Source organism: Chrysoperla carnea, chromosome 1, assembly GCF_905475395.1.
Source record: "Chrysoperla carnea chromosome 1, inChrCarn1.1, whole genome shotgun sequence".
NCBI classification, from domain to species: Eukaryota; Metazoa; Arthropoda; class Insecta; order Neuroptera; family Chrysopidae; genus Chrysoperla; species Chrysoperla carnea.
In genome coordinates this window covers 57,854,351-57,871,936 of record NC_058337.1, presented here as the reverse complement: position 1 = coordinate 57,871,936, position 17,586 = coordinate 57,854,351, and the positions used below count along the sequence as shown (strand labels likewise).

Genomic DNA, 17,586 nt, shown 5'->3' with positions numbered 1-17,586 from the left:
TGAAGTCGTACGTTATACTGCCGTATATGGTAAACAATGGTGGTTAGCTTATACGCTACCAAAAAATGGTGAAAGAAAATTTGCACAACACAACAACGACAGCCACGATATATCAGGAAATTGTGGTAACCTGCACATTATTTTCTTTGCTACGTAAAAACTGTGACACCAGCAGGAAGAATACAGCAGATTCTAGTGATGAAAAAAAAATAAATGTGGAGTAGAATACTATGACTGTCAACTTTATTTTTAAATAACCAGATATTTTTATACCATGTATATATGAAATATACATAGTATATTAAGTTTTTATACCATGTATCTCAATGTCACAAAAAATGCTCGTTTTAAAACATTCTAAGTGTTACTATTATAACATAACATATGATGCGTTCGCTTAGAATGTTTTAACTGTGGCACTTTTTCTGACAGTGAGTGTATATATGAAATATACATAGTATATTAAGTTTAGTCCAAAGTTTGTAACGCCTAAAAATATTCATGCTACGAAAAAAATTTTGGTATAGGTGTTCATAGAATCACCTAATTAGTCCATTTCCGGTTGTCCGACCGTCCGTCCGTCCGTCTGTGGACACGATAACTCAAAAACGAAAAGAGACATCAAGATGAAATTTTTATAGCGTACTCAGGACCTAAAAACTGAGGTCAAGTTCGTAAATGAGCAATATGGGTCAATTGGGTCTTGGGTCCGTAGGACCCATCTTGTAAACCGTTAGAGATAGAGCAAAAGTTTAAATGTAAAAAATGTTCTTTATAAAGACATAAACAACTTTTATTTGAAAAATTTTTTTGTAAACATCACTGTTTACCCACAAGAGCCGCTTATTAGGTGCAAATTTTATAGTATGCATTAATATGGGAATATCAGTGTGTGTGTGTAGCTATTTAAAAGTGGATATCTTTTTTATTAACGTGACGTCAAAAAATAAACGATTGCGTCATCAACACTGTCTATACATGGTATTTCAACAATTAACTTAGTCAATTGTTTGTTTTCACTTGTTTTTTATAATTTTAACTTCTATAGTGCTTTAATATAAATACTAATATTTTGCATTAAAAAAAACAAAAAAAAACAAAAAAAAAACAAAAACAAACAAACAAACAAAACACTTGTTTTAAGGATGTTCCAGCATGGTATTTGCAGTTTCTATGTTAAAGCAATGGTACAATTTTTTTTTCGACAGAATTTAACGAAAAATTAAATTTAAGAATTTAATAATGCTTACTATTAATTCCCAAAGTTTCAGAAATTTTGACCGTTTAAAATGGGAAATAATTATGCCAACGTCCCAATTTCGGTCAATTTACGTCAAAATTAATATCTCGAAAGTGAAAATTAATTTCTAAATTTTTTTTTTAGAATTGTATTGTATAAACATTTTTTTCTACTTTTTCTTCAATATATAATAATATCATAAAAAATAGTTGGAGAGACCGGACATTTTACATGCTTTAAATGGGACATGAACCTCAAAATCGCGAACTTTGTCTTTAAATATCTCGCGATCTAAACGGTCAAAAATTATGAAATTTTAGGAATTCATAAATAAAGCTATTATAAACCCGAGAAAAAAAATTCGGCCAAATCTGTCGAAAAGTGATTTCATGCTGGTACTACCTTAAAAAAAATTAAGTATGAATGTTTATAATAACAAACTTTTATGTAAAATTTTTTTCAAAATATTAAAATGTGAGATTTTTAAAAACTTTAAAATCCAATCCAGAGAAAATTTCCCCTCGTACCTTTAATTGTGTTATTATGTTATGAACACTTTTAGCTCTCCTGGGGGATTAATGGCGAGAGGATTAATTTAGAAAATATAAAAAAAAAATAAAAATTATTTACCATATAGTTTCGATAAAAAAGTTAAATAAATAACTCGTTTTAGCGATGATTTTTTGTGGAGAGGATATAAAGACAAATAGTAGAGATATATTTCATAGTGTGTGTGTGTATACGTATAGGAGATATAATAGTGAGTAACTACAGTCTTGTGAAAATAATATATGGTATATGTATAATAGTCATAGCACAGTTAATGCGCTGAATGATAGTATTAGTCCAAAACTTTTTGACTGGACTGTCGCGGAGGAACTACCTTAAGTCTTCGTAGTGTCTTCATAGTACTTCTCGTGCGAATAGCAACCTGAAATTATAATTCTTTTTCGTGACTCCAAAATACTAACCTGATCTCTAATGATTTAAATACGAAATGAGGAGGGTGTGTAAACATTACCTTATAGCATTTTATTAAATGACAAAATTATTCAACCTAAGAAAGTTAAAGATATTTTACCTTTTTCAAGCAGCGCTTTTTGACAAGGATAGAAGATATAAGATTTGTCTTTACTTGATTAAAAAAAAAGCCCTATTATAGTGCCACGTATAGTTTCTTGGAGTCGCGAATAACATTAAACAATAAATTTTTCTCATATTAGGCAACTGTAAACTGAAGTTTTTTCGATTGACTTCAATTTACCTTACACAAGCGAGCTCAATTTTTCGAATTTATCAACTAACATAAATGTAATATAATTTATACCAAAATAATTGTTAATTATATTTGAAGATAGTACATAATTTCAAATCTATTTCCATATTTTTAATTAAAATTTTTTTACAGCAATTTGATTGTTTTTTAACAGTCCGAGAATTTCAGCAGAAATAGGCGATCTGCGCTAATTTATCTGCTACACACAAAATATTTTTATGTAGTCGCTTAAAAGCAAACACGCTGTAAACCGTTTATTTTTGATAAACAAGTCCAATAACAAGTTGTTCCTCTGGATCCGCGCCTTGTCTTCTGCAGTAATGAATAGGAAATATTGTTGTCTTTAACAGACAACCAAATAAAATTTACATCAAATTAAAAGTATTAATTAAATACAGTTTTGAAAGCATACTATTTTGAAAATATGTTCCTATCAGAAAAAACTTACTCATTTAGGCTTAAGTAATAGAGAAAGAAAACTCTATAGAATGCCATATTTTTGACTATACCATAGAAAGAAGAAGTCACGCATAACATAAATCTTGCAGTTCACCATACGCTATCAAAATTGGTTAATATTATGGATTGACAACTACACACTAAACGAAAAATGAAAGGTTATCCCAGAAAAACATGTTAAAATTTAAAAAAAGAGCAATGAGTATGTTAAAAAAAAGCAACACGTTAAGAAATTTTTGTTGAAACTTTTTATTTATAAAACAAACGCGACACATGTAGCTTAAGAAGAAACCACGAAACCTACATCCAAGATAATTTATTACTATTTTATTATCATTATATAAACAAAATATTACATAACAATCAAAGAAAATACAATTTTTTATCCATCGATCGATAATCGATTTCGTTAGAACGATAAACTCTCTTTTATACAATTAAAATATTCTCGCCGTTGAAGAACACTGTATGTAATTCCGAATGCTGGGGTCCACTCTATCGCCTAAACTATTAATCCAAGAATACTAAACATCAAATTTTGAAAATTACGATACAAGCTGAAAACTTAAAACTTGAATGTAAAAGTTCTACAAAAGTTCCTTAATAAATCCAATACATTTACGTACGATCAAAAATAGACGAAAATTTTTGCAAATATTTCAAAATATTTTAACAAATTCGTACTCTCATAGTCAAGTTCGTTAAAAGCTATGTCCCTGGTCAGCATTATTCATAATTTCTTTAAATTCTGGATTATTGATAGTCGCTCTACTTTCATATATTATTGATTCCGCAAAATCGAACATTTACAACAGTTTTTTAATTGAAAAATCCATAGGTCTTGTAACAATCGGGTTAATAACGAAAAAGTATGAATCAATTTTACAGATTTCTTACACACATACTATAATCAACATAATAAAAATTTTACTTTGTATACATGATTTAATTAATAAATAATAGTTGATTTAACGTAATAAGAACGATAGAAAATTTATGCACATAAACCTTATGTATTTAGAACTCAATATTTTTCCTTAATTTTTATGTTTAATTTTCTTGAATTATGTAGATAACACAGGAGTGCGTCTGGTATAACTGTATCAAAATATAACTTCACTCTTTAAAATGATTTTAAAAATATCAAGCAAGGATAAATTTATAAAAATTCCGCCCACGAAATAATTTACCAAAAATGTATTTTTAATGATTGTTCTGCCATAATTTATCTATGCAACGCTTTTTTTTTTATTACTTATAATCAAAAAAAGTACAACTATATTATGCTTTAAAGTGTTCCCAATATACTTATTCCAGAATTGTTATTCCAGTAAAATAATCGGGACAAAATTATGAATAGATAAATTAATTTTTTTTTGTCGTACATAATTTTTTTTTAAAGTTAAGATGTACAACATAAATTTTTGTTTCGAATTTGATTCCTATCATAATCACATCACTAACACACGATCTTTTTGGGGCACTGTGTTGTGTCCCACAAACCCAAAGTGCGTTACATATTTTTTATGTCACAAATCCCCCTCCTCTTTTATATTTGACACTGTTTTTATTTATTTAAAAAAAGTCTTATTTCAATGTGACCAACGCAAAACTCAACTCACCAAACACTCGTTTTTTAAAAGCGAGAAATATAAACCCACTGCACTTGTGAGACGCTGTACGAAAAAAAACATGGGATTTAAATTTTATTTTGTTCTGTGATGATGTTCCGGTTTTTAAAGAATTTGTGATATGAAATGTGAGAAACAAAATTTATTATGAATTAAATTAATAGTACAAAAAATGCATCACAAAATAAATAAAATTTAAACTAAAAAAAATGTTTGCTAATTTGTTCACTCTGTATATTGTAGTCCTAGCACATGAAGGCGCTTGCCTATCGAAAACCATTTGAATCAATTCTACGTTTACTACTCCAAATCGTAAATAAAGCCATTAAGTTTTATCAAATTTCTTATTCGTTCAGTTGTTTTAAAAAAGTGTAAGAATTTTTTTAGCAATTTTACCTGAACCTATACGAATAAGAATAAAAATCGAATCAGATGTTGTACCATGTGAACTTACACGTTTTTGTCAAATTACCCGTCGAAATTTAAGCTATTCGGTATTCATTGCTAAAAAAAACATCAAATCAAAGAAGATATTACCAAAAACATCGTAGAGGTGTATTAAAAATATACGCACATATACCCAGTATAATGATTTAAGAGGTTCAAAAGTCAAAAGAAATTTAATTGACAGCCAATATATAAACTGATTACCAATTTAAACCCTGCTATTATCATATATCATTACACCCAATAGAGTATATTAAAAATAGATGACTTGTGAAAAATGGAAAAATCAATCAATTTCTGTTCAAAAACGTAAATTACACTTTTCCTTGCAATATCGTGACTTTTTACATGAAACAATCGTTAAAATGTATTCAAATAGTTTTCGATATATCACCCCCATTTTCGATAATCGACTAGCGAAGACTGTAATATTTTTTTAGTATAATTGATCACTCTCATCATGCACGCGCTCTCCCTGATTTCGAGAATTTTACCTACACTGAATGAAAATTTTTTCGTCGAATGCTTTTATTTTTTTGAAAATTCTATAAAATATGAATGAAAAATGAGAGACAAATATTTTTAAAGTTTTTTTAGCTTATAAAATTGTTTTTAAAAAAATAAAATTACTATTACATTTAGAGGGTAAATATTTAAATGTGGAGATAAGGACCGAAGAATTAACAAAGCTAATGTTTTTTTTGTTTAGTTATCCTTACAACCACAATATATTAGAAATAATTAAACATCATAGGATATACTCAAAAAAATAAAGAGATTAAAGACTATTTTACAAATTATCGATTTTAATTAATAAAAAAAAATTCATCGAGGGAAACAAAAAAATATTGTGGAGCAAGGGGGTTGGGGCTTGAGAATGAATAATAATCTCAGGCAGAATAAGTTTAAATAAAATAATATTATATAATGGTTTTTCAGAGAAATGATTTGTTAAAAAGAATTCAGCCTTATAAGAGATGTTCATTTTAAAAATCACAAAATATTTTATGAACTAGAAGGTTTTTAACATAAAATTGTGACTAAATTCTTTTAACAAATTATTTGTTGTATGTGTTTCTTAGTACATTTTGAGGGGGTTAGCCACAAAGAAATATATATAATATTTTTATGTATGTATCTTCTTATAGGCAAGTCCCTTTTGGTTCAATATTATGAATTAAATAAATTGTTGTTTTCATTTCTAAGTGGGGGGAGTTGTTTAAAGTAGTGATTGTAGGGGGCCGGAGCATCACATAGCGTATTTGCGGGTCCACTCGCGAGCCAGCTCGTTGTATTTTTCTCGATCTGTTTTATATATCCTAGCAATCTCTGGTACTAGTGGATCATCTGGATTTGGATCGCATAAAAGTGAGCAAATTGATAGCAAAACTGTAAAAGAAACAAAGAAAAATTATTATTTTGTATAGGTATTATAATATTAAAAATAGCTTTTAATACAGCTACAGAAATCACCTAGTTTGCGGTATTTCTTAGTGTCAGAATGACTTTCTCTACTAAATTATTGTCTACATCATAAATAACTAAAAACAAAGACTACCTCATTATAACCTTCACCTCCCTTGGCCTCACTTGTCTTCCGTTTTGTTCACAATTTTATAGGTTTTAATTTTTTGTTGTGGAATCCTAATTTTTTTTTTAAACAAAAGCAGCTCATATTACACTTTCTGATAATGTAGCATTCTATAGATGAAAGAATTTTTAAAATCGATTAAGTAGTCGATTCAAAAATGACGGATTCTCATACAAACGTTCATTCCTTTTTTCACCAACACCTTAGGAGTTAAATTTCCAAAAATTCGTTCTTAGCGTCTATATCGCGAAATGAGTAACTCTTAAATTTCAAGTGAATCGATTGTATAGTTTTAGAGATCTCACATATGCCAGTATTTTTTATATTGCTTTTATTGTCCTTTTATAAATTCGTAAGCAATATGTATACAAAATAAAATTAGCCGAACGAAACTCACAGACTTGAGTGTGTCTGTAAAAATTACTTCTATTCAGTGACCGCTTAAAATTAAAACTGTGAAAGTTACTTCTATTCTGTAATCGCAAACAATTCAAAACAAATCGAATAAATCGGAGAAAAAAAAATCTATTGAAAAGAAACCCATATAAGTAATGATATTATGAAGAAACCTAGACAAAGTGACCTTCAGAAAAAAATCCCCTCTTTGAAGAGTAAATACAATTGAAAATTATATCAATTTTATTTTTAAATAATTCAAAATGTAATCATTTCACAAACCAAACTGGATTATTTTTAAAACAAATTGTATGGTATAAATAAGGTAGCAGAAAAAAATGACCTACTAAGGATTTCATTAAAATTATTCTCCGTGGAGAATACATTAGTTTTAGAAAATTGTTAATAATATTTTTACCCAAAACAAATTCATCAATGAAAAATGACTTTTGTGATTTGCAAAATTGGTCTTGAAAATATTGATTTTTGTAACAAAATGCACGAAAACAATTGATTTACATCAGAGAACTTTCACTTTAAAAGCAGTACACGAACTTAATAAAAAATTTTCCTTTTTGAAAACTGCATGAATCTTGATTGTAGCTAATAATTATGTTATTATTTTTGACCTTGACCTAACTTATTTTCTATACTCATCATTTTTATGTTATGTTCTTATCAAAAACATTTAAATCATGTTGTAATAAACTTCGTAATATATTTTTTTAAATCCAAGAATTCATTCTTCTTAGTATATTGTAGACATTTCACTTTGTATTATTATAAATATTATGATATATATTTATTATAAATGTAAGTTAAGTTTCAAACCACACAAGCTAAAATTTGTGCCCCCATCCCCCCCAATAACTTTATTAAATCGAAACCTACCAAATACTCTCATCAAATTATATGAAATACGTTTTCCTTTATTGAAGTTTTGGGTGCAAAAAATGCAATGCCTATACCAATTTTTGGCTTTTTAACTGTAGAATAAAAATTTTCATATGCGCAACAAAAGAGAATGATTTTGAAAAATCAACGATTTTTCACGTTTCTTCGCAATTTTTTACAATTTACTAAAAACCTATACATTTTAGAGAAAGAGAATAGTTAAGTTCTGAGATATCAGGTGTAAAATTTCCGATCTATTTGTATATATAAACTTTTTCTTGTCTTTCATACTGAAAAATCTACATCAATGTGCAATTTAACGTGTTTTTAGTGATTTTTTTATAATTTTTCTTAAAAACTGTGCATTTTAGATAAAAATACTTTGAATATAAATTTATAAGCATAAAATTTCCAACCGAGCTGTATATTTTGATTGTTTCCGTCTTTCGTATTTTCAGGAAAATCGATATTTAAATAAATATAGACGAGGCATACATATTTATGTTTATTTTACGCCGTCTAGTGGTGAAATTTAACGGCCGGAAAAAACCTATATATACATATCGATTTATTACGCTCTACAACTCTGGACTGTTTTTATACCATGTATATAACAAATATATCAAGGTATACTAAGTTTAGTTTCAAGTTAGTAACGCTTAAAAATATTGACGCTACGAGCAAAATTTTAGTCTAGGTGTTCATAAAATGCATTTCCGGTTGTCCGTTTGAATGTATGTTTATCCGCCATACCCGTCAGTCGACACGATAGCTCAAAAACGAAAAAAGATATCAGGCTGAAATTTATATAGTGTGCTTAGGATGTAAAAAGTGAGGTCGAGTTTGTAAACGAGCAACATAGGTCAATTGGATCTTGGATCCCATCTTGTAAACCGTTAGAGATAGAACAAAAGTTTAAATGTAAAAAAGATGTTCCTTATAACAAAAATAAACAACTTTTGTTTGAAACATTTTTTCGTAAACACCACTGTTTAGCCTTGAGGGCGCAAATTATATAATATGCATTATTTGGGAATATCAACTATGTGTGTAAGACATGTATGTATGTATGTGTGGCTACCTAAGAGTTGTTATCTTTCTTTTACTTACAAGACGTAAAAAAACAGACGGTTGCGAAATCAACATTGTCTATACATGATATTTCAACTGTTAACTCATTTAATTGTATGTATTTACTTGTTTTCCCTAAAATGTTTTTGAATAAATTCTAAAAAACTGAAAAAACGAAGAAAATTTTATTTAAAGATCAATTTTTCTGAAAATGCGAAAAATTGAGAGCAATCAAAATTTACAGCTCGGTTGACAATTTTATGCAACAACTTTATCAGAAGTTTTTTTCCATATAAAGCAGTTTTTTAGAACAATTCAAAAAAAAAAAAAAAACCGCCAAAAACACGAAAAATTAAATATTGATATAGATTTTACAGAAAATATGAAAGACAAGAAGTTTATACACACAAATCGATCAAAAATTTTACGCCCGATAGTTTTGAGCAACTATTTTTTTTTTTTCTAAAATGCGTAGTTATCGAGTAAATTATAAAAAATTGTGGAAAATCGTTGATGAAATCATCCTTTGTCTTTCTACGAATATGAAAATTTGTATTATAAAAATAAAAAGCTAAAAATTGGCATAGGGTCACATTGCTGCACCCAAAACTTAAATATAAATTAAATAATGTAAATTTCAGATTATTTGATGGAAGTAAAAGGTTTTACAAAACAATTCGCTTTTTTATTGTTGTTGAAACAAACTTTTGTATACATAGGGAACCTACCAAATTGTCCAATATTTGTCCGGTTTTTATTTTCATGTAATTTTTTTTTTAGTTTGTTAGGTTACATACAAGTATAAAAAAATTAACACGAAATATGTTGATTTTTGGGTTAATGCAGTTACGTTAAGGTATCTCTGGTTTAGAAATGAGATACGATGAAAATAATTGATTATTATCATTATAAATTACGATAATATCTCACTTAAATTAATAATTAACATAGTACGGGACCTTGGTTAGAAAAATTCAGAAAAGGCAAGGCATTTAATATTTGCTTCTCAAAATTTATTTCAAGACCACTTATTTAAAGATAATATGGTTATTTGATCATAGCCTGATACAAAAATAGTGGGTACTAAGAGAAAATCGAATATAAAGTAGTTTTCGAAGCAACCGTATGGCATTAAACGAATTTAGCGCTGCGCACGGAAATATTTATATAACTAATTAATAATTTATCTAGAAAAATTTTTGTATGGTTGTAAGAAAAATAAAACGCGCGAAATAATTCTTGTATGGCGAACGATTTTGTTGCAAACAATTCCGGATGACATCGGAAATTTATAGAGATTTTTCAAAATTCTGGTTGTTAAGATTAAAGAATGAAATGCTCAAAAAAATATATGCTCAAAAAAATATTTGCCCAACAAAAGATCATGCATTTTATTTATAAACACCAAGCTACTTCTTTGTAGAATGTTTTATAAAAATATTTTAAATTAGAGGAATCTTATCCTAGATAAAATTTATCTTAACCCGACAAAATTTTTCTTAAAAAGATAGAAAAGCTATAAGGCATTATAAAATAGGAAGGCAATATTACGTTTTGACAGCACCCTTTTTGTTAAATGATTAATACAAACTTGAAATTTCGTGAATGACTTTTTTTCTCTACGAAAAGTCTACCAAACTTTCTCTTTACGCCTTTTTTCCAAAGTGCTGAATTGCCATACAGCATTCAAAATAATTATGATAACGTCATTCATGTATTAATCATTTAACAAAAAGGGAGCTGTCCCATAGTCCGCGGGTTTGAAAAGCAAGCTATATAAGAAAAATTTTATACTTTCATTCGAAACACATTTGGCTCCGATTTGAGCCAAGGTACCCGTACTAATATAATTATTACGCATGTAAATTTTTTTAAACAATAGAACTATTTCACATAACTCTCAAGGTAATTAAACTTATCAATTAAAATAATATTATTATTAGAAAGTCTAATAGAATTACACTTGAAAATTATGTTTATTCAGTCAAATGCAAGTCACTGATTGTATACAAAACTAATTGTGTATTTGAAAAAATAATTTTTTAAGATTGTTTAAGATTCCAAAAAAAAAAAGGTTTACAAAAAAATAACAGTAACAATTCGATCAAGTGTGACTCAACCTAAGGGTTAATGAATCATCAAAAATAAAATAATACAAAAGTTTTAAGTATCAATTACTGAATCAAATAAATAAAAAATTTACTTTTTTTTAATGAAAAGAAGATAATACAAAAAAGTTTGCCAAATAAACGAAAATAAAAAATTAAGACGAATTAGTTGATAATAAGATAAACAAATAGTCATGTTTTTGAAACGTGTCCAATATGCCATTTTCAAAACAAATTTTAAAATATAAAAAATTATATTCACATTTTAGAAAAAGTCAATAAACGATGACTGATGAGATACGAATCTATTGATATACGTACCGGTAAAATTACATAATAAATTTTAGGTAGTTCATAAATCCTTATATTTTCTCTATAACACAATAACATTTCGGGTAGATGTTAAGAATAATCGCCCCTTGAAAACCGCTAAATTTAAAATATTTTGCCCGTCTATAAAAATGAATTCCCTGGTATTAATTTTTTTCATGAATTTCTAAGCTTCAGTGTCAATACAAAAAAAATTTAATGCATTTAAATTCGAATTGAAAGCTGTATGTAATAATCCGTAGGTAAGAGAATTGTGATTGGGGAGAAGACAGGAGTTTGGTCAATTCGATGTACAAACACTTTTACTTTACAACAGTAACTAGAAAACTCATGATTTTTTTAAATAGATATGTCAAATTTTAGTTCGATGTTAATAACATTATTGCTACAAGTTAAGATAAGAAAGGTCTGTTGACTTAATTGCACAACTTGTCTAAAATGATGGCTTAAGGCAAGAAAGAACTGTATCGAAATATTTTCTACGCTTAGGAGATTACCAATATAATATACAACAAACCCGATAAAATTTAGTCAACGTATTAGTTTGTCAAGAACACTTCTAAAAGTATAAGTACTGTCTTCCGAATGTGCGTGGTCTTTCAATTACTTATAAAAAGTGTTAACAATCGAAGCATATATGAAGGCCGAGTATATTTTTTATAATATTTTTAAAAATTGTAAAATACTTAATTTCGATTAAGCAAGAATGTTTTTTACGACATAGGAGTATTTCTATCTCACATTATCAACAGGATTTAATTTTAATTTTCAAGGATCATTTCACCCAAGACCACAGAAAATACTATTTCACAAACAATAAACGAAATGTCATACGGGCCATACGGGTAAATAAAAGTTAGGAAAGTGGTGAAAAACATTTCTCCTGCATTTAATGTTTTACTTTATCTACTCTACTACATTTTAAATGTTTTAATATCTACTCTGTTACACTTTTAAATGTTTGAATATGCAAAAAAGTAAATTGAAAAAATAACTTGGAAACTCACCTTTTGAAATTGTTAAAGCAGGTGACCATTGAGACCGCAAAATGTCAAGACAAATGCTTCCATTACTGTTTATGTTTGGATGATAAATTCTGGTTGTAAAAGCCACTTTAGGTGGTTTGAACGGATAATCTGTAGGAAAATGAATAGTTAAGAAAAATACTCCACCTTGATACGGACTGTCAGGCTGAAAACCATACAATATATATATTAATTATCAAACTATTAACAAACAAAAACAAACAACATTTTTTTTAAAGTAAATTATCTTTGGGAATTCCAAAATTTATTTAAAACCATTTTTTAATTACACACCTCCCCCCCCCCATTTAATTAATTTTTTAATAAATTTGATTAATAGATTATTCACTTTTCACTTACGGTAGAGTAATTATACGGCACTTCGTTTGAAATAAATCGTACTATTCTAAATTAATTTTGAACAGTATGTGTAGGAAAGTTAATGAATTTAGTTAATAATAATTTTAAATTATTATTATTTCACTTTCAACTAATCCCAAATCACCAAAGCTATAATAAGTAAATAAAAATTCTTACAATATCGAAATTAATTTTTTATCAATTGATGCAATTCTTTTAAATGGGGTACATTCTCTTCCATTTGTTTTTTTTTTTTTTTATATAAATTATCATGAATAACATTATATAATCAAATATTATAAATCTTCGGTTCACAAAAATTTTGTATTGAAAAATTAAATTTAGTTGTATACACGTTTTGGATCAAAAATTTTTGAATTGACAAATTTAATTTAGTTGTGTACACATTTTGGATAAAAAATTTTTGTATTGAAAAATTTAATTTAGTTGTTCTATACACATTTTGGATCGTCCTGTAGTAATAACACAGCATTAATATAAATTTGAGGTTTTAAGAGAATCGAAAGTTAATCTAAATATGATTACATAAAAATTCTTACACACAATATCGAGATTAATTTTTTATCAATTGATGCAATTCTTTTCAATGGGGTACATACTCTTCCATTTGTTTTTTGTTTTGTTTTGTTTTGTTTTTTTTTTTTTTATCAATTCTCATGAATAAAATTATATAATCAAATATTATAAACCCTCGGTTCACAAAAAATACTACATTGGATACAACAATTATTTCAATATTGATTTAAAAAATTTGCCAATAAAAAATTAGAGACTTAAACTCAACTTGAAAATGTCGAGTTAGGAAATAGAATGCGAAAATGCGAACATGAAACAGTTTTTCGACGCAGTTCTATGACTGGAATGTTATAACAAACTAGGCTAATTGAAGAAACACGACGCTGGGATCTGCTCAATTCTATAATATCTACAACACCTGTTATTGAAATAAAAACTTTCAGAATCAACGCAGTCGAATACATTCACATGGAGTGATCATTTTGTAAGCGATTCAATACCTAACACATACGGGACAACGTTAGGTTAGTTGATTATTAGTATTAGCAATATTAATTAATTAATATCGATGACATTTGCAAGGCACGCAAAAAGATTTACATAAAACATTTACATTCGCAGTTATCGATAACTTTTGTCTTTTTGAGGGAAAATGTATTAAAAATCGTCGGTTCTATTGTTAAATCCATCATGGTCAAATTTCCAAAAAAAATAGAAAAACATATTATTTACTGCTTCGGGCTAACATGGGGATCGTTATATATCAATTTCAATAGATAGTTTCAAAACATTAACGACTAATAAATAACGACTGTTCAAGATCTTGATTTAAAATTATTATGTTTCCTAGTCAAAAAATATCCATGTTCACTTTGAAACTTAACTATTCTCTAACCAAAATTTCGTATTACATTTACATTCACTTGTCCACAAACTTAAATGTTTCGAAAATTATTTAACGCGGCCCTTGAAGTCGGAAATTTTGTAATCATCGCTGATAATTTACTTTAAAAAAAATTATTGAACTTGATTATACGTACTGGTCCCATAATTGTAGCTTGCCAATGAAATACTGAAAAAGAAAAAAACATTCTAAAACAAAAATTTTTAAAATATTTTTGGGCATATTACGATTTACGAGGCAACAATATCTCTAAATTTCATTCACAGTTTGTATTACGAAAACTTTAGTTTGAACGGTTCAAACTACTCTCGCCTTAGACAGTGAAGAACTGTAACCTATTGAAATAGAATCTCTGTATAAAAATATTGTTTTTATTTTTCCATTTTCATATTAAGAAATTTGTTGTCATTTTTATATAAGACAATACATACGGAACAGAATTAAAGAGGAACACCTAAGTAAATATATATAAAAATAAAACTTTAGTGACAAGATTATTCAAATTAAAAAAAAAAAAATTAATTACTAGTAGAATAATTGGTATTTACAAAATATTTAAAGTTCAAGTTAAACTCTTCTGAAAATACATTTCAAGTTTTAGATGTTAACCTAGTAATTCCATACAAAGTTTTTCATTTTAAAAATTTCAGTTTGTCTCTGTCCTGCAATGGATAGATCATTTATTTATAAAATGTTCCAAGAAATGTAGCTTTTCAAAAAATGTAAGAACATTATTTTAGAGTTATACAATAAAAAATTTGCAAAAAAAAATTGTAAAAAAAAAGCAAGACAAGAACATTCTATAATAGATATCCTTTACAATTGGAAAACAACGTGGTAATTAATAAGCTAAAAATAAAGTATCACTTACAATCATCTCCAACTGGGCCTGCAGAACATTGTGCTGGCGGATCCCTGCCCAAGTCCTGAAGTTCCTAAAAGTAGATAACGTTTAATAAATTTGAAAAATTTTTCAACCATAAATATAATAAAAAAATTCGACATGACACCTAAATAGGGTCAGGTTAGAATTTTAAGGTCATAACAAATAGATAAAAAGTTAAAAGCAACACGGCACACTTCTAAATAGAACAAACACAAATTATTATATGATTAATTGTTTCCATTTTTTTTACTTTCTTTCCGACATTTTTAAGTTACTATTTGTGGATTAAGTATATGCCAAAATTAAACATTTTTACACAGGTATTTTCCTTATAAGGGAACCGTCCAAAATATCGAAATTATACCCATAAAAATAGACGGAAAGCAAGTTAAAAATATTCTACAAGCTAAATACATGAGAAAATACGAAATAAATTGCTTCTAGAAAATATCAAATGAGGTTCACATTGCTCGTCACAAAATCGTTAAGGGCGTTTCAATTCTATTTTTCTCAACCATATTCGACCATAAACACCGTAAAACACAATTCACAAAGCACTTTGCAATAATTAACGTACCTTATTAATTCGTTTTAATGCCATTGGACAAGGTGTGTGTTAATATTTGCTGGCTTTTCACCAGACAATGAAAATGCGAGCCAAGGGTCTTTGATTAGAATTGCAAAGATGGCTGCTATGAAACGCAGCGCCACTACGTTATTCAAAACACTAATTAAAACGAAAATCAACTAAATAAATCACTTTGTAATTGTGTAAAGAAATAATGTAATATTTTAATTATATAAGTCTATCATAAATATATAATTTTGTAGTAATTTACTCAAAATGTACGATTGAATACATTTATTTATTACACAAATGAGCAAAACTGTATTCTCACTTCCGTCAAATTTATGACATCAATTTCCTTACAACTGATACACATTATCTCTCAGAGAGGGCTACACTTTATAACCTGAACCTGTTACCTACTGTTACCCTCATCACAAATTTATATTGAATTTTTTTCAAATCAAATTTCAATTTTTTTCAAATCATTTTTTGACATTTTTCTTTGTTTATATTTATGACGAATTTTAATTTTTTTTTTAATAAATAGTTAATTTCGAATTTTTTTATGTGTACGTAATACCGGCATATAGCGATGCAAATTTTTGTTAAAATGATAAAGTTTATAAATAACGATATTTATTCTTTTATTAGAAACGTTTATTTTGTTTTTTTAATTACAGAAATAGATCAAACCTTGCACACGGACGCATTGCGAAAACAAAACTTTTTTATACAGGGTGTAATGTTTTGGAGAAAATTTAAGGAATAATAGCGAGGTCATTTACTGTCTTTAATTACATAATTCTTCGAATATATATCTTCCTTCCGATAATATTCTGTAAATGTTGATAACATAATTATTGTAATCATTACCATAGATACCAAATTTCTTTTCGATTTTCGGATAAATATTTATGTAATAAACTTATAAACTGTGTAATAATAGGGATCAACGAAAAGCTCTTAGTTAAATCAACCTAATATTTGTAACATGTTTGATCGATCTTTAAGCATATCTCTAATCGAGAGATGAATTTTAATTTCATTGCCAAAATATTATTTCCCATGAATTTAGATGCCAGTTTCACGAAAATGGATCGAATTAACACCAAAAAGTTAACTGAAACCACCTTTTTATGCCATGTGTATATGAAATATATCATAGTACATTAAATTTAGCCCCAAGTTTGTAACGCTTAAAAATATCAATGCTACGAACAACATCAAAATTTTGGTATGGGTGTTCATAAAATCACCTAATTAATCCATTTCTGATTGTCTGTCCGACTGTCTACCCGTAAGCACGATAACTCAAAAACGAAAAGAGATATCAAACTGAAAATTTTATAGAGTTCTAAAGACGTAAAAAGTGAGGTCGAGTTCGTAAAGGAGCAACATAGAACAATTGGGTCTTGGGTCCGTAGGACTCACCTTAGAAATCGTTAGGGATAGAACAAAAGTTTAAATGTAAAAAATGTTTTTTATAAAAAAATAAACAACTTTTGTTTGAAACATTTTTTTATAAACATCCCACGAGGGCGCAAATTTTATAGTATGTAATATGTATTATATGGGAATATCAGTTATTAATGTGTGACTATCTAAGAGTGCATATCTTTCTTCACTTAAATGGCGCCAAAAAGCAAACGATTGCGTCATCAAAACTGTCTATACATGATATTTCAACAATTAACTCAGACAATTGTTTGTTTTCACTTGTTATTTAATGATTTTTTTACCATTTACTGATTGGATCTATAAACACGCAAAATGACACAGAATAAAACTCAATTAATTTTTAATTGGCAGATGTTTTATTTCTGCTAATTTGCCTGATGATTATAAGATATAGACTATGTG

General features: G+C 27.6%; 1 protein-coding gene across 1 annotated transcript; it reads right to left on the bottom strand.

The window, feature by feature from the left end:
* Positions 1-3,208: 3,208 nt before the first annotated feature.
* LOC123291892 (ubiquitin-conjugating enzyme E2-17 kDa) lies at positions 3,209-16,047 on the bottom strand. Its single transcript, XM_044872738.1, has 5 exons — positions 15,733-16,047; positions 15,141-15,204; positions 14,406-14,437; positions 12,451-12,634; positions 3,209-6,442 (listed from the first exon to the last, which is right to left on the bottom strand). The coding sequence occupies exons 1-5, from the start codon at positions 15,754-15,756 to the stop codon at positions 6,303-6,305; spliced, it is 444 nt and encodes a 147-aa protein (XP_044728673.1). The 5' UTR covers positions 15,757-16,047; the 3' UTR covers positions 3,209-6,302.
* Positions 16,048-17,586: the final 1,539 nt, after the last annotated feature.

Excerpts from the sequence above, each read along its gene's own strand:
- LOC123291892 (XM_044872738.1), bottom strand. The coding sequence starts at position 15,756 with ATGGCATTAAAACGAATTAATAAG. Across the intron at positions 14,438-15,140 it reads AGGCCCAGTTGGAGATGATT|TATTTCATTGGCAAGCTACA; the intron begins GTAAGTGATACT and ends TTTCTTTTTCAG. Across the intron at positions 6,443-12,450 it reads TGCTTTAACAATTTCAAAAG|TTTTGCTATCAATTTGCTCA; the intron begins GTGAGTTTCCAA and ends TTTCTTTTACAG.